General features: G+C 35.4%; 1 protein-coding gene across 13 annotated transcripts; it reads left to right on the plus strand.

The window, feature by feature from the left end:
• Positions 1–22,035, plus strand: LOC103695446 (GPI ethanolamine phosphate transferase 2). Of its 13 annotated transcripts, XR_005515126.1 has the most exons (19): positions 3–396; positions 494–587; positions 2,879–2,923; positions 3,074–3,241; positions 3,313–3,397; positions 3,498–3,604; positions 4,444–4,524; positions 7,199–7,251; positions 7,348–7,450; positions 9,701–9,841; positions 10,908–11,004; positions 13,548–13,773; positions 13,864–13,954; positions 14,065–15,120; positions 18,023–18,115; positions 18,244–18,527; positions 20,290–20,577; positions 20,922–21,012; positions 21,443–22,035. XR_005515126.1 is itself a non-coding variant. In XM_039134196.1 (17 exons), exons 1-17 carry the CDS (start codon positions 269–271, stop codon positions 20,340–20,342), a joined length of 2,919 nt encoding a protein of 972 aa, XP_038990124.1. In that variant the 5' UTR covers positions 1–268; the 3' UTR covers positions 20,343–22,035. The 13 variants fall into 13 exon arrangements, 5 of the variants coding, with proteins under 5 accessions (XP_038990124.1, XP_026656329.2, XP_038990125.1 ...); XR_005515127.1 differs by lacking the exon at positions 20,922–21,012 and having other exon boundaries at positions 1–396; positions 20,276–20,577; XR_005515122.1 differs by having other exon boundaries at positions 20,290–21,206.
• Positions 22,036–23,002: the final 967 nt, after the last annotated feature.

Here is a 23,002-nt window from a genome sequence, read left to right on the forward strand (position 1 = left end):
CCGTCGGCATCTTCCAACCCCCATCCCAAGCGCTGTTAGAATTTCCACCTCCTCTGCGGGTCAGAGCGATATGACTATTATTTATAAGATACAAGTTACGCCCTTTTTCTAGCCTGGTTTTATAGATCGCACTCCACCTCTTCCAATCTACCGCTCGAAGCCTTCTCGACCCGCCCTTTCGCCGCCAAAGGGCTCTGACGAGAAGGCCATAACCCACCTCTCCTTCCTCCCAGAAACCCTAATTAAGGTTTTCTCGGCCTCTCCAACGATGCCGTCGCCCTTGTCTTGCGCCAGGCTGACGGCTTGGACAGTCGCTGCTGTCGCGCTTCAGATCCTCGGTCTCTCGCTATTTGTGTTCGGATTCTTTCCCGTTAAACCCACTCTCCGCGGATTTAGGTCAGTTTTGTCCTCATTTGTTTACTGTTTTTTTTTTCTAACTAAAAATCATTTCGTTCGCAAATAAAATCCAATTTGAGTTTGGTCTAATTTGCAGTGGTCTGGAGAGTTATCGAATGCCAACTTGTAATTCCACTTCGGATGGTAAAGAGACGGAACTTCCCCCGGATCAGCTTAGATCGTTGTATAAGGTTAGTGTTTGAACCTTTCCTTTACCTTATTGTTTTTTAATCTTTTTGTTGTCTTTTGTTATAAATTTATGATCTGGCGAGTTTTATGAATGAAGCCTCATTCTGAACCCGTATTTAAGTGCCTTCATATCCAATTTTTCCATTCATTTTTTTCTGTAACAATCGAGTGGATACGATTCATTATTTCCTTCTTGCTTGGGAAATCTCTACAGAAGATACAATGCGATGGATTGACAGTGCTACAAATGGCTCCCATCACTTTCTACATTTTGAATGAAATGTGGTGTGCCTTTTATGTATCACATGGTGTACCTATTTTTATCATGCTAACTTTCAGTAAATCTAAATGGAGAAAGAGGTTTCAGTGTTAAGAATTAGGCAGATGTGAATAGAGCTTTTTTTTTTTTTGGCAAAATGGGGTTGGTGATTCCTTTCTCTTCAGGACTTCCCTTGGCGTTCTCAAGTCCTTGGATCCTATAATAGGGGGAAATTGTTCAGGAGATTGGACAGAACTAGTTTCTTAGATGCTCTTCTATGCAGAAGAATACTGTTAAAAGCCTGGAACCTTTCTGGTTAGGAGGGACTAGTTCTTGTTAATGAAGAAGTCCAAGTTGGATCGTCGAATAGGTGAGTTTTCTTTCGTCAAAATGTCTCCTGATCACTTCTGCAAATGTTGAAGCTTGAAGGTGACAATATCTGAGTGCTGGTCCCACTCTTTCAACTCTAGATATTCTCTTTCCCTAAAGAGCTGATGTGTGAGTTACAATCGCTAGAAAGTATTTTGAATGGCTTGGGGCCTAAGGATGGAAGGACGTACCAAGTTGGAGACAGGATTCTTTGGCACATTCATGTCCAGTCTTTCTATTGATTTTTCAACAGTGGAGTGACTCATCTGCCCAATAATGCCTGCATTACAGAAACATGTACATCCGGAGCAGGTGTTGATTTTTTATGTGACTTTAAACTAAGAATGATGGGAGACCGGACAAACAGAAAGACACTTTCTTTAGAATAAAATTTATGCATTTGTTCTTAGAAACCATTACTTAATGTCAACACTCATTGCACAATATGAAATATTTAACATTTTCACAGTTATACAAATCTAAATTGTCATTTCCTTTCCACAAGCACAAAGAAGAAGGGAAAGTAATTATAGAGAGTGGCACCTTGAATGCTGTATATTCTGTACACAGAACCCTTATATACTAGTTTGGAGACTTAAAAGCTGATATTGATATATGTTGCAAAGATTAGGAGCCAGACCTTCAAATCAAAACCATCTTCACATCAAATGCTTCCTTGACTTTTCTCCCTTGTACATATGCCAATATAGGTGGCACAGCATTCCCAATCCGTCTTTGCTTGTTTTTAGTGTTATCTAGACATGCACGCCTTTCGAGAAAATCCCTGCATGCAGTTACCGAAGCTTATATCTTAAAACAGCCACAGGAAACTTCAGTGTATTTAGACATATGAATGTAGAGAATGTAGACAGCTGCAACCTCATTCTCTTGCACCAAATTGTAAAGGTTACTAGTAAAATTCCATCAGGAGTTTTTTTTCAGAATCTTGAGGTGCTATAAGTAAAGCCTGGAGTTTTAAATTAAAGAAAACTATTGAAGTGTGAGGGTTGATCGTATCAAAACCGACAAGAGTAATTGGCACCATTATCAAAAATCAAAACTATTGAAAATAGCACTGTATGCATGGTTGACATTATTTATGTCCTCAATAGTGGAACAGAGCTTCTCTTGAAATGTTCTTAATTGGAGGATGAGAGGAACTTGTTGGTAGAGAGATTTTCAGTTTGGGGTCAGCAAGTACATTCATGGTTTTGAATGAAATATCGCGTGCCTCTCCTGGCCTATATTCCCTGCCACCAGCATTTATTACATCAGAAATTTCCCATCTGCAGATGCTAGGCTAGCATGCCACCAGCATGTGTGACCACAATCTAGCGTATAATAAATAACATGGCTGGAAATCTATTCATATTATTTTGTTTGCTTCATCTGGAGACTTCATTGTTGAAATGATGTCATTTTTTTGCCAATATGGTGGTTGCCCACCCTATAAAAGAAAAATTACTTAGGATATTATTGAATTCATCTATCATATCTGATGTCTATTGACAATGGAATGTGATTTAAAATTATTAGCTCCATAATTTCATATATTCGTTTTACGGGAAGGAAATTAAATCATATATCATTCTCATTTTTTTCCTCCCTTGAAATCTTAGTCAATTCTAATTTTTTTTTTCATTCTGGTCATTCATTTTTTCACAGGAAATATCTAAAATACCTCCATCATATGATCGATTGATATTGATGGTATGGACCTATTGTTCCCCAAAACTGATGTTTTTCCTTATGAAATCAAAGTTCATTTTCTAAAGTGTTATCCTTTTCATGAGGAATTCAGTTTGTTGTTTTTCTAGTTTTTAACTTTTTTCCCCTAAATTTATGCATTGGTCAGTTTAGGTCATTGATGGACTACCTGCTGAATTTGTATTGGGAAGAGATGAGAAGCCACCAAATAAGGCTATGATAGAGGCAATGCCATATATGCAATCTTTATTGACCAATGGAAAGGCAACAGCTTATCATGCAAAAGCTGCACCTCCTACAGTTACCATGCCTAGGTTAAAGGTAAATTATCTTGCTGAGCAGCAGATTGTTATGGATGGTTTGAAAAATCCTTATGTATGTATTGTTTGCAGGCAATGGTTTCTGGTGCAATTGGAGGTTTCTTGGACGTGGCACTCAATTTTAACACTCAAGCTTTTTTAGATGACAATCTTCTTGGTTAGTTCAAATAGATTACTGTGGTAGAATCTTGATTTAAAGATGGTTGGGTTTGGTATGTCTTGGACTCTGTTATATTCTCAATCCATCTTTTCTGCAGATCAGTTCTATCGCATTGGTTGGAAATTGGTGATGCTTGGTGATGAGACTTGGATCAAACTGTTCCCTAAATTATTTACTAGACAAGATGGAGTGAGCAGTTTTTATGTAAGTCCAGATTGTTAATTTTGATCCACATGACATTGTTCTAAAACTGTTACTCCATTAAGCTGGTTAGTTCTTGTATGTTCCGGATCATGAGTGGAATAATATGTTATTGATTTTGATAATTTGAGAAGCACCAAATTTTTATTCTCTTCTGGACTATTAATTCTGCAAATATTCTGTTAAAAGTTGCTTTGGCAGAGGGTGCCAACTTGTGCAGTTGGTAAAGTCTTTGGAGGTCTGTACCAAGGACTTGGGTGCAAGCCCCGTGCTCACTTGGATTTTAGCATGGATTTATCCTGCCCTGGTTATCAAAAAACAGAAAAAAATTATTTGGCAAAACTAGAAAGCCCTATTTTCCACTCAAAACTAAGTAAAGGAAGCTTAAAAACCTTGAACACCGGGAACAAGGGTTTATTTTGTGTAACAATACAGGATGTATGATATAGTACCGGTGTCGGTACCATATTGTGCTGGTCACCCTCGGGTATGCAATTTGACACCAAGACTACGTACCTTGTTTTGGATATTTGGAAGGAGAGAGAAATAAAGAGATGAGATTTGGCAGAAGATTGGTCGAAGATGGTCAAAGAAGGACAAAAGGGCATATAGGACGGTTGCATGTTGAGTCATCCTATGTAGTAGGCTTCCATTTGCCTTACTCTTATCTCATTGATTAATTAATTATCATTGATGTTGAGTTTGGCCCATTTATTAATATGTAGATGTATATTTCCTTGAAATAATGTGTCACTTTGTTTTTGGTGTAGTTGTAATCTCCTTTTTCCTTTGCAACTATTCACCATAGTCATTGTTTTTTTTGGCTTCTTGTGTCATTTTAGGTGAAAGATACAGTTGGAGTTGATCTTAATGTTTCTCGTCATCTAGATGTCGAACTTGCTGCCGAAGATTGGGACTTTCTGGTATATTATGGTTCTTGTCAATTTATTCCTAGTGCTCTTGTGCTTTTTGTCATCTAATGTAGCTCTTTTACATCTGTTCTTTGTATCTTTTTTTTTCCTCATTGACATGGATAACAGAATCACAATCCAGTTGAGTTTGTAAGCACAGCCATATATTTTTCATGGTGTTCCTTGGTGTGTGCTCCTTGTCATGTGCATATGTGATTTTTTTTTTTTAGGTTTTGGTGCTTTTATATTGTCTTGGGCTCTTCACTATCCCTTGTTATGTTAACAAAAGCGATTTGTAGTTAAAATGAGCGGTGGTAATATAGCCATTTCCAATTTTTATATGTCCTAGATAAAACATACTTTTCTAGTTTTCTAGAATTAGGGCAGACTTACACTGCATTGAAAAACTTTTTATGTAAAATTTATTTCTAGAACAGAGCAACAGGCTTTCTCAACTCCCTTAACAATTTTAACTTATTGATGCTTTATGTTATTTTGAGTGATTTTACTCTTCATGCTACATAGGTTATATTTTGACTCCATTGTTATAGAATATCTTCTATTTGTCCCTTTTCTTAATCTTATATCTTTGTAAGCAAGGTCGGAAAACATGGTTCTGGTTCAATTTCAGTGGGCTGCATGAAGTTTCAGTTAGAACAATTTCGGTAATTTCTAGCAATTTTAGCTCAAGTTTCAGTCTTTCAGCCAAAAAATAGAAAATTTTTATTAAAAGAATCAAAAATAAGATTAGAGTAATCCGAGGAAACATGTATTAGATAATCGAAAGCTTGTTAAATCATTTAAAATTTTCAGAATTATGGTGTTGGCATTTTCTAGATGAGAGCCTTTAAGTATAACGAATCATGGAAATCTCTAAAATCGACAACATTTTTTTTTCAGCAAAATGTTTAGTTATTTGATTACAACCTAATTAATAAAGACCTAACAATGTTAATATCTATGAAATTGCCATGAAGTTGCTTATAATGAACTTCTTTTGTGATTACTAACATACCAAATACCAACATAATACTTATAATTTACTAAGTATAAAAAGGATTACAACTAAATTTTTCTGATCTCAATGATTGCAAAATTAAGCTATGTTTTAACAAGTTCTTCCTTGAATCTTGTGAATCCACTATTTAGGGGACTTGATCTACAGCACTGACCCCTTTCTTCTCCTTTCCCCTAGAAAATTTATGTCAAAGATCTGAAAAAGTTTGTTATATCTAGGAAAAGCTATATTTCTCTCAAATTTCTTATCTCTTAAGATGTGTCTTTAAAATCAAGTTCCAATTATAGTTGATGATGATTCTTTTATTTTGCAAATATTTTTCAGATCAGTGCTACAAAAAAGTCTGCAAACAGGCTTGAGTCTGCTGGTTGGCACTCTTCTAAACTGCATGCACTAGGGAACAGTCCTAGGTTTGAACCAAGATGTTGATATTCCTATTCTATTTCTCAAGTAAAATGGGAAAGATAGAGTGTAGTCTTGGTTGGTAGCCATCATATTGCGTCATCTCTCTTTTTTCTTATTACTTTTCCTATAATATATATGTATATATTTATATGTATATTTATGTATAATTATGTTTATGAGATGCAGATTAGCAATTGCTCGGTATAATAAAATTTCTATCTTAACCCAAATAAATGTGTTAAGGATGCATTTTGTTTGGTGAATCCTGATCCAATGTGGAACCAACCCAATTCAAACTCTATGTAACATGGACTCATGGGTTTGGTGTAGATTCCAAACCTAGACCTGAATCGTCGACGTGTAGTTTTGACAAGATGGATGCACCACTGGAAAAATTGTTGAAATTCCGGATCTAAGCATAAAAAACAAAGCAACCAAACCATACCTATTTCAGTTAACAAAATGAGTCCTGAACTGAACACGTTCATACCCACATGTGCCCCTAAAGTCTATTGAGCCCGTCAGCATCCACAATCTGTTATCAAATCTTGTAAGCCAGTGAAGCATGATATTTTGATCCTTCTAGTTGTACTAGGTTTCGTGCGGTTGCTAATTATTTAGAGATGTATCGGAAGTTTGTTTTTCTCTAAAACTTCATTTTTTTTATTTTATTTTTCAAGATCCTTTGAGACTTTGAGTATTCATTTTTATCGAGTTCAGTAAAGAAAAGACTAGGAGTATTGGTGCATGTACATTAACTTGTTGAATGTTGAAAAATGGAGAACATAGTCAAATATCTGTTATATTGCATATTGCAGCCACAACCACTTGTAATGTTCTTCGTATATTTTAGAGTTCTCAAAATTCATGTTATTCTCATTTCTATATTGGCTTCGGCCTTGAATGATTTCAATATTCTATTTTAAAATAGTTACTTGATTATGTTATACTGCTTGTTTCTCAAGCGGCTTTATTGTTGGTTATCTTGATTAACCATTTGAGTAACTTTGTGCTTGAGTTGTTGTACATTCATCCATCCTTACTTATTGTTAGCCATTTAATGCGGTTGATGACACATTGCTTTTGATACTTCTTATTTCTTCACTTGTCAAATAAATTATAAAATTGTAGTCCGGTTCATCTACAAAAATCTTTTAGAGATAATCTTAAATCACTAGAGTATATCAGATTGCCTATTGATATCACATTCAATATTAAGTTTCCTCTTTTTGGTGCAATTTCTTATTCAAATTGTTATTTCAGATTCTTCATTATCTAGGCTTGGATCATGTTGGTCATATCGGTGGACGTCAAAGGTTGTTTCTCTATCTGCTTCTCAGAACATTATAAATATTGATATTATATATTATTTTTTTCTTGGATTTGATTTGAATTAAAATATGAAATATCAGTATATTGATGGCCCCAAAGCTGAAGGAGATGGATGAGGTTATTAAGATGATTCACGTGCGCAATATTCTGTATCAAGGCAATGCTACTAGTCGCACTCTTTTGGTTCGTATTCATTTTCTTTTGTTCTGACATGTTAAAAGTATGTGTATGTAATATGCTAGTATCAAGAAAAAATCTAGCCAACATCCATATTAAAGATGCATATCCACTCTTGGTAATCAAGAACATATGTGCATTGATTACCAAAAGGAACAATTTTTCACAAACTTATCATATCCATTAAGCAAGATCATAGATTAGAGACATCCTCTAAGCTTGTTATGAGATTGTAAAGTATTTCTCCCCTTGTTTTACACCATGTACTATGGTCTTAGGTTTAACTCATTGAAGTCATCAACTTCATAATTCTGGAATCTACAAAAAGAAATTCTCAGCCTTTGTATTCTCAGTTCAATGTTAATGTCAATTACTTCAGATTATTAGAGCACTCATTAAATAGCATGTTTTAGTTGTGATACCAAAATATCAACACTAATAAATCAGATGCAAGATTTGTGGACACAACAAACATAACTAGCATGATTTGTGATTAATACATGGTTATAGAAGATATGATTGAAAATGCTGAATAAAACATAAACATGCTAAATAGAACATAAACATAGCCATAACAATGAATGTTACCTGACTATCTGGAGCTGCATTTGTTTGCCCTTCCTATTCAGTCGTGTAAATGACTGCTTTGGTTTTCACTATCGAATTTCTCAATGCTTTTCTAATAATTTCCTTCTTTTGTGTATTATGTCGTCATCATCATCGAAGCTTTTTCCCATCAAATATGGTGTCCACTATACGGAAAGCTCAAAGCTGAGAAGGCTTTATTAAAGGTTTTTAGTAGATATTATGACTAGTTGTTGATGTCAATCTTAGCAAATGATATCAAATTCTTGGCAGGGCAAATTTAAGCAAGAGGGGGGCTTGCCATTAAGTCTGTGGCTAGTTGCCAAAAAGGGGACCAATCTTATATGTCACAGTTTTAGCTTGTGCAATTAGGGAGAAACTCTCAATTTTCCTAGATTTAAGAAGAGTCTAAAAAAAAGCTATGATGATACCCTTCAACTGAAAATCAAGAACCCTCTTCTTACTAAAACTACTCATATTTTTGTTAGAAATATATATGCCATCGTCGTCTATAACTTTACCTATAGTTGGTGCAATTTTTCACAAGTTTTAACGAATCACCCTTCCCCTCATCCTTTTTAAATTTGCTAAATCTATTTTAATGTTATCATTTCTGTCATGCTCACCTTGTCTCTTTGGATTTGTTTTTATGCTTACATTGTAAATGGAGACCTAGGCATTCAATGCCTTCCATTTATCTAGCTTGCTTCGGTTTGGGCGGGCTTAAGCAGGGTATTTGGCTCGCTGGGTTGGGCTAGGCCTAGATTTTTTTTTTTTTTTGGCCTAAATGTGGGTGTAACTTGGGCTAGTCTGGTCAAGGGCCAACCCAGGCCCAACCCAAGGTCGAGGACCCTCAACCACTGGCAAGAATGGACCTCACATATATTTGGACTTGGTCATGAGATCGCTTATTCTTTATAGCTCGGGTTGCAAACCAAGTGAGGTCAAGTCAGGTTTGGTCAACTTGGTCAGGTAGCAATGAGCCGATCGATGAGTAGCAACTCATTTAACAAGCCAACTAGCAAGTAGTAAATTGGAGAGAGCTTATGAGATTCCTAGATCTAGGATTTGTAGTATTGGAAAAACTTGAGAGAGAGAAAGAGGGGGCTTGTAGGGATTTTCTCTAACTGGATCTATGGTTTGGGTTTTGAAGAAACCAAGGGAGAAGAGTGTTTCTTGAAGAGACCTAAGTGATTTTGAGTAAACCTGGATATAAGATTTATGTTTCTGAAGAAATCCTAGATCAGAGAGGAAGGGCATACTTGGAGAAGGTTATGGATTGGGCCACAAAGTGGAGGCTAGTGGCTGCATCAGATGGATGAAGATGACATTGGATGGAGGCCATGAAATATGAGGTGATAGAGGAGGTGGTTGTTGGCATCAGACAGAGGTGTAGAGTGGTGGGTAGGTGAAGGAGACAGTTTTTGACACTAGGTAGAGGGCGAAAGGTAGAGAGTTGTGGATGAAGAGAGTTGGAGATTGTGAATGTGCAGGTGTAACTTAAAAAATGATTAAATAATAATTTCAAGTTAAGAATGAATTTAAATGCAGATAAGTTATCTTGGTATCATTAGGAAGATGTCCTTTTCCACACATTTTGCTTATTGATATTGAAAAATAAAATGGACCTGGTATGGATAACAAATGTCTTCTTGTTTTCTTATTCCCCAGGTGGTAGTTAGCGACCATGGAATGACTGATGGAGGGAATCATGGAGGATCCTCGTATGAAGAAACTGACTCGTTGCTTCTTTTTATTGGCCTAGGGTCTAAAGGCTCAAATTATTCTCCCTATGCCCATAAAGCTTTCCAAGTAATAATGCTACTCTCATTTGCACTAAGAATGCATTAGTTGTAGCATCATATCTTTCTCATTTCTTGCTTATAACAAGATCATTTCATCACAACCAGGTTCTAACAACCTGATACAACAATCAAATGTAGACTTTGTGAGGCTTTCATTTTTATCAACTCATATGTCCAGCAGTGCTATAAATAAACACAGCTGTAGTCTATGAAGTGTTCGTAACAACTTATAGGTGAAGATATAAACTTTATTGGCATTTCAAATGAACTATAAATAAAATTCTAAATTTTTTGAACAAGTTGGCTAGTCAACCTCAATTAAGAATCCTTGCCCACCTATAGCTCGCTAACAAGGATCATGATATATGCTAACATGGTTTGAGAATTTTCATGAGAAACTTTTAGCCTAATGTCAATCCTTTTAGTTGATGTTATATTCCTACCATGGGACCTTTTGACAAATAGGGGCTTTTGCAATGATTACCAAATAGCTAATTGGCGGTCCAGAGACCTGCCCTCTTGGTAATGCAGTTTAAGCTCATGCAACCAGTGAACAAATATGCAAGGTGCCACTAACCATGACAAAGAAAGAAGCAAGGTTTGATCTCCTAGTACATTTCCCTCAACTGAGCAAAGCCAAATATTTGAAGACATTTTCCACTTGGAAGGTATTGCATAAAAATCTGTACCGAAGTCAGATCCACGGAGTAGATCTCAAATGGTAAACTTGAGCTTTCTTCTTTGTTATTTTACCCTACTAAGATAATTCTTCACATCAACAGCAAATCACTTTTTCTAGCCAACAGATTTTAAGATTGTTTTTTCTTTTTATTTTGAACCGAAGGCTTTCTGATTATTTGAGGTGTTGATGGTACTCCTGGCAGATATGAGACACAGTTCAACTCTGATAGCTTATATGCATGCATACAACAAGCAAGTTCTGTATATATATCCATGGAAAGTTGATTTGGTTTGTTTATTGTGTCAAACTCTTAGATGGTTTGTTAAGGAAATCTAAAAATGCTATTCTATTTCCTTCGATTTTTTTTCACTAATCTTTGATCACGTTTTAGGTAGATATTGCACCAACTTTAGCTCTTCTATTTGGAGTTCCAATTCCAAAGAACAACATAGGAGTTATGCTGCCGAAGATGCTTGATTCTTTGACAGGTCTTTTTTCTGTTTTGATTTTCTATGCTGTATGTACTGGTTTATTGTATGAAAAACAAAGGAATGCAATTGCATAACATGATTCTTTTTCCAACTCTTACCCAAATGCTCGGGTGCAACTTTGTAATGAAGAATTGCAAATTTATTGTTCATGCTCTTCATTTATTAAAAGTGGTCTTGAGTCATCTTACTTTAGAATAAAATGTCAAATATCTTCTTTTTTCAGTGAAAAGGTTAAGCCAATGTTGATATTCCAGCTGAAATTGCGGGAAATTATAACTTGCATAGTTGTTAATTGCTTTTGTTTCCTGTGTCATTTCTTGTTTTCCTGAGTATAATATATTTAATCCACGAACTTTTTGATGTGAAGTAAAAAATTTGTTTATAATTAATGATCCATCTTAGCATGATGTTGTCACTTCAATGTGTCAATAGACATAGGTAACACTTGTAAATTGTTTATTCTTTTATAGACATTAAAATGTGATTGCAAGTATCAAGCATGAAATATGGGATCTTGTATGGCTATATAATTTAACAAAAGGATATGAAAAAAGATACTTGCATGGTCAAGGGAGGAACCGGGATTTGGTCCTAGGGTTGGCAAGCACTAGCTGAATATAAAATATTGTAAGATGACTGCATCCAATATAAAAGTAAAATACTTAATAATTGAAAGGAAAAAAAAACTAAAGTTACTACCTATATATTGTCTTACTACTGGGCAACAGTGCAAGGCCCCAATCTACAAACTTTTTAATTCTCTTTATGTACCTTAGGACATGATCCATCTAGGAGAAAATGAATTTGAATTTCATCTACTTTAAAACCAAACTCTACTCTCTCCCTCTCCTTCGGCAGGACCTTTGGTGAAAATAGAAGTAAAGAGAGTTATAGCAGATCATTTTTCTTCATAAGTTCTTATGACTGATTATATGGGGCATCAATGTTTGAGATGAGAGAGAGAGAGAGAGAGAGAGAGAGAGAGAGAGTTAAGGAGGGCATGACTATCAGGTCTTAGGTGGGAGTAAATTTGATTTTGATTGAAATCAGTCAAGGAAAGATTTAATTTAGTTATTTTAGAAGTGAGTAGTGGACGGTGAGGTTCTGTAAGAAAAGGAAGGACTTGATAGCAATATTTTTGGAGGTCACTCTAATCAATTCATGATGGTCATGTATCTAGCTAATCTACTAAGTTAACAAACCCCAGCCCATCCATGCCCCCCTCCAAACCCCCTGCGGATCCGCCCCTAAGAATGGGAGGTAGCATAATCTTGTATATAACATATCATAGAGCATCATATAATGATGTATGAATATTGTGATATATGGTGTACAATATATGGCAATATATAAGCTTATTTTATCTTTTATTTGTTTTCTTACTTCCTTTTTAGTTGCTACTTATCTATGCAATATAGACTCCAATAACTTTTAATTGGAGGATTAAGTTTTCAATTGAATGCCCCTGTTAGGGCATCTAATAAGTATATATTATCACTGGGCTCACTGTGAAGGTGGATTAAGACCAAGGTTTTGATAGCACTGATATCCACAAATAATGGGGCCCCTTATGGACCACTATTTTTCTATTGTAACAGAGATAACCGCTGTTATATACCCAGTTTTAGTCAATACTGGGTTTATTTGGGAGTAAACTGATGTATGTTACGTTGGCTGTTATCAGCAAGTTATAACAAAAAAACAACAGATTATTAATTAACATCTGTTCACTAAATAAAAAAAAAGTCTTTTCCTGCTGACATAGTAATTTGAATAAAAAAATGTTAATTTATTCAAATTAGCTGAGAGTGTTGAATGATGGCTATATATAATAGAATAACAGCTAAATAGCAGCCATTATTTAAAGTTCTCTTATTATTGTATTATCAATGTTCAACCTTGATTTGAATAAGATGTGGATAATTACAAACTCTATATATGCAATGAGTGTAGAGACTCATATAGGAGTAGAGGAATATGTCATTGTGAAAAGCATGCCCATGCCATTATTCATCTCTATATAATACTGCTAGATGCTAACTACATGTAGGGAAGCTGCAAGAGTGATGCACGAAAGAGAGTTCAAGTGGATGAGTTAATAATATAAGCAGATGGATTAAAAGGCAACAAGTGCAAATTGCGAGTATTTTCTTACTGTCAATGCTGTCACACACACACATAGGGAGAGCACGTGCGCTTGCGCGCAAGAGAAAAGCCACTACACATGCTAATTGGCCTCAGTAGTCTATACAGAACACATTAATGATTTTAGTGCAAATGTGATAAATATTTGAAAAGACACCAATTTGAATTTTTGTGGTTTTAATAACAATCCGAAAATTGGAGAAGATTAACTCTAAATTCTATGAATGGTTGTATTGCAATTAGAAAATGGACTAACAACAACTTGACTGTGTTCTTGAAATGCATCTCTTAATTTTGGAAAGTTGTCAGTTGACAGGTTTACCTCTGCAATTCCTCTCTTGGTATACAAACTATGAGTTATTAGCATTTTCATTACTGATGTTTTTGGATCACAGATGAGCAAAAGTTACGAGCATTAGAGTTGAATGCGTGGCAGTTATTAAGATTATTGCAAGCACATTTACCCGGTTTACTATGTGGAGATTTGCGTTGTGGTGGTGATGGACAAAGTTTGCAAATTAATGGATCTACAGGCAGGATTAAGGAAAAGTTCTGTCATTTATTTTCAAAAGCAACAGCTGCTCATAATATGTGGCAACTTCGTCAGGGTTCCAGCTTCACGTAAGATATTAGATACCCAGCCCAGCATAGATTTATCGATATTTTTTTCTACAGGTTAATGATATTTACTAGTAATTTCTTTTTTTGCAGATCTAATACTGATGACCTAAGGATCGCTGTTGAATCTTATTATGATTTTCTAAGAAGTGCCAGTGAATGGTTGTCTCGTAGAGCCACTGATGTAATTTTCACTTTCTATTCCTGGTTGAGTTAATCCATTAGTGGGGATGATTTATGACTTTGTTCAGGTTAGGATGACTGGTAATAACTTACAGTCTCGCATCTGTGCAGAAACCCATCAACTTGCTTCTGTCAGGAATTGCCATTATGCTCATATCATGTTTTCTTCTGCTGATTCTTCTATTTTTCTTGTTAAGAGAAGTTTATTTTACCCAAACAGAATCCTGTTCTCAACTGAAAGAGTCTAGACGAAGCTGCCATATTGATGAAATTTTTGTTTTTATTGGGATCATAATCCATGTTCTCAGTTTCACTTCAAGCTCCATGGTGGAAGAAGAGCAATATACATGGCATTTTTTGACATCCACACTGCATTTGTTGTTTCTCTTTTCGGCAATCCAATTGCTTTTCAAAAGACAAGCATCAAAGAGAAGAGAGGAAGAGCTTACTCCCCATCAATCATGCATTAGTGTTGCAAGCAGTATTCCCATGATTAACAATGAAAATTATAAGATATCCTCTGTTCTTGTTGTTCTCTTTTGTGCGAGGGTTCTAAGAGGCTGGCATCAAGGTGGAGTGAACTGGGTTCATCTTCCTGATGTGTCAAAGTTGCTTGTCCAAGCTGGTTCTTTTATTATAAAGGTTCTTCATATAATCTCACTACTTATTGTCATGATGCCGAGTTTATTTGCCCTTAGCATAGTAAGATTGAAGAGAGGCTTCGTTTTTTTAGTTAGTTTGAGCCATTTTGTGTCTGGATTCCTGGTCTTGCTGCATATCATAGAAAATCAAAGCGATAATATGGTGCCAATCAATCAAAGTGCTGCCTCAATAGCTCAGATCTTTTATATCAACATTGGGAGTACGGTGATGTTGACTGTATTAGCATCACCATGGGTTGTACCTATTCCTTGTCAGGAAACCCACATGATGACACAAACTAGCTTGAACTGCCATTCCACCAATATGAGAAGTGATTCTCTCCTGCTGGGTTTTCAAGATTGTACATACATGATTGGCACAACATATGTTGCCTCTTGGTGCCTTCTGCAACTTCTTCTGCAGCAGCCAATAAATGCTATACCTGTTTTACTGATTTTCTTGCAATTATTAGCCTGCATGATCTATTTTTCAATTGACGGATCACATCATAAGCAGTGCGTTGAGGTCAGCTACTAAATTTTCTCATTATTTGTTTCATAATGATTATTTTTTGCATTCTGAAGCAGAAATCTTATTTCCCTAAAATTTTTATTCTCATACACTGTATACATGCAGTAACTGCAATTATCATCTTTCTTTTTGCTTCCATGAGTTACTTCATATAATCCGTGATGAGAATATCTTGGACTATTCATTTTGACTATAAGTGTTTTGTGTTACTGTGTTGATCAATATTTACATATGAGAACTTTATAGTTCCCTGTTTTATGATTATTTGCTTTCTGCGTCTATCAATGGCTATCACAAGCATCAAGCCACAACATCTTATTTGAGCTTTTCCACGGTTACAATTTTGGCATTCAAAAGCAAACTTCTAAACACAAGTGACAACCACTTATTGTTTTCAACTTTAGCTATTGCACTCATGATTTGAACTTTCGGACTATGGTATTAAGTTAGCTTCAGTTGTGGGCAAGTAAGTCTCAAATATAAAAGAATTTGGCTTTTATTGTAAAGCAAAGTTTGAAACTGGTCAGTAAAGAAAGTCTCCATTGATAAGTGCCGTATCAACCCCTTGGAAATGTCATTTTGTAACTGTTGGAGTGTCATTAAGCATCAAAACTTATTTTTTTTACTTTTATTGTTTTAATAAGCTTGACCTTATCTTGTTTACTATGGCTTTTTACTGAGCATTGTTGCTCTCCTTGTCTTTCATATATATGTTCTTTCAGAATGATTACTGAGATCCTTAGTGGACCTATTTAAGGAGGTGGACCCAATTTTGTGAAGTTGCCTTTTGGACTTGGTGATATTATAGTGGCTGTCACTAATGTCTCAGTTTGTGTTTGGTTACTTGTATTTGAAGATATAATATTGTGTATAAGAGGGCATGCCAGGTTTGCGAGTGCCTGTCGACAATTAGAGTATTGTTATATTAATTACCCACAATTTACCTCTCTATTCTTGCTAGGTTGCCATGAAAAACCTCTTGCTAGTTTCTTGAAATGCTTAAGGATCTTCTAGAGGGATCATCTATGTCACTAAAAGGTGGGTCAAGAATATTTGCCGCATTGAGTGGGCTTGGAGTTTCTCTTGGATTTCATTGGAAGTCTTCTTTCAACTGACCATCTTTCATTCAACATGAGACAAGCTTTCTGTATTCTTGTTTATTAGGTCAATTTCTCTCCTTAGAAATCAGACTATCAAGATAGTTCCATGTCTCTTGACTACATTTGGTACTAACCTTTGGGTCTATGGTATATAGGAGGAAAATTGGAAGACCTAAGATGTCAATTACTCATCAATCATGGATTAATTGCATAATGCTGCTTAGGATTAGTCTTAGCAGCTACAATACATTCATCTGACTAAAATAGATGATTAATTTTCATATCAGCATGCTAAACCTGACTACCTCACATCACTGGCCCTCATCCTAGGCAGGACCTTTTGATTGATGGCGAAGGGGTGGGTTCAGACTTCAGAGAGCTCCTTAATGCACACTTCTAGTGTGTTTGTCATCCAGACACCATCCTTTTTACCAGGAAAGAATGATGATGTATCCCTTATCTGGCAATATGAAAGGACCATTCCTTAGTAGCAGGAATCTTCCAATTAGGACGGCATATTCACTTCACAATCTCCTTGGAAACTCATCCCAGGACATGCTTTTTAAGCCTCTTTTTTTTTTTTTGGTAGAGTTGCTTCTGCATGCCCATACCTGGTTCTGGTAACTAAGCACCAGGGAAATTCCACTAGAAAAGAAAAAGACCAACTCACTTTATTAGACGCATCTCTCATATTCATTATCTAGAAAACCTTTTCATTTAAAGGTCATATGGTTCTGATCTGATAAGAACCTCAAATGTTAATAAAGTGGATTTCAATTGCTAGGGGGTTTAGATTTTATATCCAAACAAAGACCATAACTCTAACCCTTTGCTACCTGTTTCAACAATGAGCCAAGAATATGTCAGTTGCTAGAGTGGGGGAAGCAGAGCTTTGGAAAATTTTCAAGGTCAAGGAAGTGCTTAGGAAGTGGGTGCAAAAGCCAGACTCCAGAACAAGTATAGCACCTTAGGTAGAACATTCCAGATATCATTAGTAAATTCATAGTAAACACTTAATTTTAGCTGGTCCATGGCATTGAAGATTGGTTATATATGAATTTATTTCAGCATAAAATGTAATGTACAATTTGAATTATTTGAGAATGAAAAACTGATAACTGTTTATGAGATAACATCTAAAATTGTATTATTGTGCCTTGTGTCTGACAGAGTGTGTCATGTAAAGATCTAAGAATACATGGTCTAGCATTTTTAGTGTAGTTCAGAAGTTCATATATTAAGAAAAAATCACTCAACTAATATGGAGCTTTTCTAGCCTTCATGTTTGAAAGTCCATATAACTAATAGAAAAGCTCCACATTACTTTTATGATTTTTTAAGAATGTGATTTGGAGATTGCTAAATCATTTCTCTGCAGGAATGCTGTTTCAAGGCCCTTTAGTTTCAACAGTTTACTGTTGAGTGGAAAATTTATAGCATTTGAGATATTTAAATACGTTATAATGTGCCACAAGGGCATGCCCTGCTTTTCCTGGTATAAAACCAAGTTTTTTAGTATCAGTATCAGGTGGATCATCTAACTGATACAGTTCAGTATGATCCAATTCTTTCAACCGACACATTGTACGGAGGTGTACCAAGTAACGGTCCCTACCAGTACAAGCTGGTAAGCCTGGTATGGATTGATATGCTCCAGTATTGAAAACCATATAAATACAATCCTATCACTGTAAATATTTATATATGCTTGCCTTTTTTTGTTTTTCATTTAGATCTTCAGGATTACATTTGATTACACAATTTCATGGACTAACAACGGTCTATGTAATGCACAGGTTGCTTCCATCTATTTCTTAGGAATGGCAGGTCATTTTGGTCTTGGGAACAGCAACAGCTTGGCTACAATTGATGTTGCTGGAGCATTTATAGTATGTTCAAAATTAACTGAGCTTATTGATTTCAATTGTTATCCAATTTTACACCATATTTTCACTAGCTTATTGTACTCCAAGTATTGTTACTGCCTCTACTTCTGTTGCTTTTTTATTGTTCTCAGGGTATCTCAAGTTACTCAACAGTGCTTTCTGGAATTTTAATGTTCATGATTACCTATGCATCACCAATGTTATCATTTCTCAGCATGGTGATGTATATATCTATGAAAAATACGAGATATTTCTCACTTCCAAATAAATCGAAGTGGAGCTGTATGCTTGAAATGAAGCTTGCATTTCCATGTTTGCTTCCCCTGGTCCTTAACTCAGTTGTGTTGACTGCGTTCACCATTATATTGCTGCTCATGAGGAACCATTTGTTTGTTTGGAGTGTTTTTTCACCAAAGTAAGTATGACAGATTGATTTCTGTAGTACAACAGTTCTGACATTCTTTTAGGTTTCATATATTGTGTTCTAAATTATGTTAAGCTTTTAGTAAATATGCTTCTGAAATTTCCTAATTAATTGATGGTTGCATTGCATGTTTCTTGATATACAAATGTAGCCCTCTCACCTGAATCCAACACTGAGTGGCTAGCAGACTAGTAAACATCTTCAGCTGATACCAAGTTGACATTGTGCACCCGGGGAGATACTGCCTTATGTTCTCCATATACCTTCGCAGGTCATCATATGACCAGCCAGTATAATTGGATTAAAATTAACCTGGTAGTTATGCATATTAGCTCCTATCGACAACATATCCAAGAATCAACCTGAACAGGCACTGTTTGCTCAAAAAATTGTAGTATTTATATGGAATTTGGGAAAGGTTTTGGAGTTCAACCCAAAACCCAAAATTTCTATGATTCTGATCCCCAACCATGCTATATAGCATGAATTATAAGATCATACACTCGTCAATCAACCGACTGAAAAATCCCTGCAATATTTATTCAATTAACCATGATTTAGTCTTGGATTTTTGAAGAAAATAAAAATGGGGTGAAGAGTGACACCAAGCTAGATTCTTCTCCCAGGCTCCGATCGAAATCCGGTAACGAGCACCTTCACCTCTCTCTAACTGTTCATTTCCATCTTGAAATGGTGGAGAACAAGCAAAAATACACCTCACAAGCCTGTCCGATCATTCTTAGGAAAAATGGGACCCCTATTATATATAGGCACAGTACTGGTACAGAATATTGCCAGCGAGTATGGGGCCAGGATGCTCAAGAACTCTTTCATTGTTCTAGACTACCTTGTTTCAAGATTTGACTAGACAAAAGAAATTAATAGGCCAACCTGGGTGGGAAGAAAGTGAGTGAGTTATGTAAAAGTGATGAGTACTTCATCATTATTACTTAATGGTAGTAGCCACATTTTTGCTAGCTTAGGTGCAACTTGGTAAATATTACATTATTGGCATCAAAACATGTAAGATTTATGTTGGCAATGATAAACATAAAATAAATTTCATGTTAAAGTTTATGGAGGTAGTGCAATGCAGCTTATTTCAGGATTAAAATAAGAATATCTCTCACTTGGTATGGCATATTGCTCTTATTCTGATCTGTGAATCCAGTTAATTAAGTGATGTGGTGAAGTGTTCAATTTGACCTCTCATTGGAAAACCCATACATCCAAAATAAAGTTTAGATCTAGTTTCCTATATATTTTGCTGAAAAGATTCCGGTGTGAGGAATACAATCACATTCTCATGGTAACAGTTCAACCCTGGGTTGAAAAAGGATCTGTAAAATGGAAGAGGAAGAAGGGAGTGAAGGAAGAAGAAAAACTTGATCATTATTTTTCTTCATCTTTTCTATTACACAAGCTCCTTCTCCTTTTCAAAACCTTATAAGAGGTAGATTTAATCTTAGATTATAGATTTAATGAAACTGATCATCCTCGGACCAAACTTATGATTAAGTTTGTTTCTGACTGGTTCATTCCAGCATGCTGATAAGGACAAATGCAATTACTTCTGATCTTTATGAAGTGATGGATTTTATTCCATATTAAGTTTCACTCCCCCCCTCCCCCCCATATCAAGCAGCATTGTTGAATATTTAGTGTATATTTTTGTAACTCTCCATGTATTATGTGCTTTCAGCCATGCAGGTTGCTTTGACTGAGCTCTTATTTTAAAGTAAAATGGTGACAGGTACCTGTACATTTGTGCTGCTACTGTGTGTGTCTACATTGGAGTATTCATAATAGCTACAACAGGATTTTACACTTCCATTGTGTTATCTTTTAGAACAAAAAGGCTCAAGCCAGAGGTTCACAATTTTTTATTCAAATTTCAATGAGGGCAAGCCTGGTGTATCCATCTTCTTAGCAAGGAGTATCCCAAAATTAAATTCAAGAGAAAAGAGCAATTTTTTTTGTCATACCACAAAGAACAACATATAGATGAAGTTTTCTGCTGAAGCTTCTTTCTGAAATACAGGTTCTACTTCCAAAAACTTGGTATCTATTTTTTTCCTTCCTTTCTTTTCCTTGAGAAAGTAGCCACTGGTTCAATTTTTTGCGCATACTCAAGATGTCTGCATGCTTAGTTTTGATGCTTCATATTATACACTCGATGATCAGATCAGATGTGATGGTAGAGATGCCATCACTCAGAAAGTTATCATATTGTTAAATGGGACAAATAATGATACAATATAATCAGTTGGTGGTGATACTTTTTTGTAATTTTTGGTGCTTGTAAGAGTCGAGATTTAGAAGATGCATGCCCCTTAAATGCTATGAGCCTGATGCAGTCATTTTTGCCATTCTGTTACTTTTCAGATTAGCTGATCATCATTGAAGAGTTGGACCATTTTATTCCAGTGCTTGCAACTGCATATTCTTCAGAGATTTAAAATACAGATTGACATTGGTAAACAATCGGGATGAGTTTCATCAAAAAAACAAGGAACTTGTCAATTGTTAAAAAAACGTTTTGGCCTTCCTTTGTCGACAATTGTTCTGGACCATCAAAATATTTGAGGAACAAACCCTACCATATTGCGTACCATCCAATACCAAGGTACATGTCATGGTATGTACCATGCTATACCACCGTATGCCAAGGTACATTTCATGGTACATATGGTGCTGTACTGCCTTAAATTAGCAAACCATGAGCAGATATGAGATCATAACATGGTGCATACCATTCCAATACATGGCTGGTATGACATCATTGCTTAACTTCAAAACAACGGAGGGCCCCTATAATTTATCTAGAATGCTATCTTTCATGAACTTCTCTTGGAACCTTTAGGTATCCTTTGATTTCTTATGCTTATTGGAATGTTCTTTTGCAGATAGTGAGATGTATATGCTAGCTTTGTAGAAATATCAATTGGTGCATTACATCTTGCTCTGTTAAATCAAGATCATAAAAGGGAAGAAAAGGTATCCCTTTATGTTGTCTGAGTGGAGGCAAGTCTTGGAAGTGTAATGTAGCACGAATCAGAGGGTCTTCCAGATCAAACAGGTGAAAGGTGCTATAAATAATAAAAAAAATGAAGAGGAAGAGGAAGATGATGAAGAAGATATTAGCTTCTGTAAGCCATAACTTTTCTCATAAATATTGGATGTTGCTGAACTCGGAATCATTGGGATGAACTTTCAGAGATCTGCACGTGACAATAGCAACTTGTGTCTAGTCCTACGTTTTCAAGGTCAAAAATTGACTTCAAAGTTTTAGTTGCAGTTCATTGATGAATATATTCTTTTTTTGGTACTATTAGCAGAATGCCTTTGGAACTAGTCTAGGTATTAAAAATTTTCTAGGGTTAGTGTTGTTGGGGATTGATATAAATAGCTAGCATGACTATAACTAGATTATTTTGTGACATTAGTATCATATATTGATCTTTTCCTGGTGTGAATTCCATGGTTCTTTTAGTGTTCATAACTCTTGTTTTCGTTTTATCTTAATGCATTCTTCTTTTGCTGAAAAATGCATTCTTCTTTATAGAGATTTTGCAGGCTCTGTAGGTTCATGAACAGTGTCAAAGTAGCAACGAAGCAAATGTTTCTGAATAAAATGGCTTTACATTTTAAAATTCTTATCGAGGCAATAAATTTTAAGCTTGTAGCATTAGTGGATGAATTTAAGAGCAATGTTTGTATCAGAGAACCTGCTTCCTCTAAAGATTCAATCGTTTCTTAACCCTTTGCTATTGGAAATTGTGAAAAGTTGCTCAATAAGTTGGATCCCTCTAAACCAAATATAAACCCTAAATCACCTACCCCTATTTCTACTTTTAGGGATTGAGAAACATATGGATGTTCTTAGAATATTGAGAGCACCCACTCGTTTTAATTCTTGATTTGCTTTCTAAGATTGCTTCATGTAAGTTATTTCCAGAGTTGAAAAATACTTCGGAGACTATTCATGTTTTTAAAAAAATGGTGCACCACAAGAATAGCCTAGCACAATTTAAAGTGGAATTGAACATTCGAAATGATAACTTGCAATAGGAGGTTCTGAACACTGGAAGCATGAATATGGTTTCAACTAAGATGATTGAAAAACTCTGAAGACAGTCTAAACCATATCATCTGTTGTCATGGACGTATATTACTATAAAGCAACACTATGTTATCTCTTTCTGCATTGGCAATGGTAAATATAATAGTCATCATTTCATGTTGTTATTATAACTTATCAAGTTGTCAACCAAATCCTATGCATGGTAAGCTTATAATAATGCCCAAGCATTGTTTAATTGTTATGTTCTTGCATATTATATTTATTTTGTAATTAAAAGATTATTTATACACGTTTTTTTTTTATGATTTGTGTTCAGAATATTCTTGACCTAATTTGACACAAAATATCTGACCAATCAATAGGATAAATTCTACTGACCTGA

The sequence above is a fragment of the Phoenix dactylifera genome, chromosome 15 (genome assembly GCF_009389715.1).
Source record: "Phoenix dactylifera cultivar Barhee BC4 chromosome 15, palm_55x_up_171113_PBpolish2nd_filt_p, whole genome shotgun sequence".
In the NCBI taxonomy this organism is placed as follows: domain Eukaryota; kingdom Viridiplantae; phylum Streptophyta; class Magnoliopsida; order Arecales; family Arecaceae; genus Phoenix; species Phoenix dactylifera.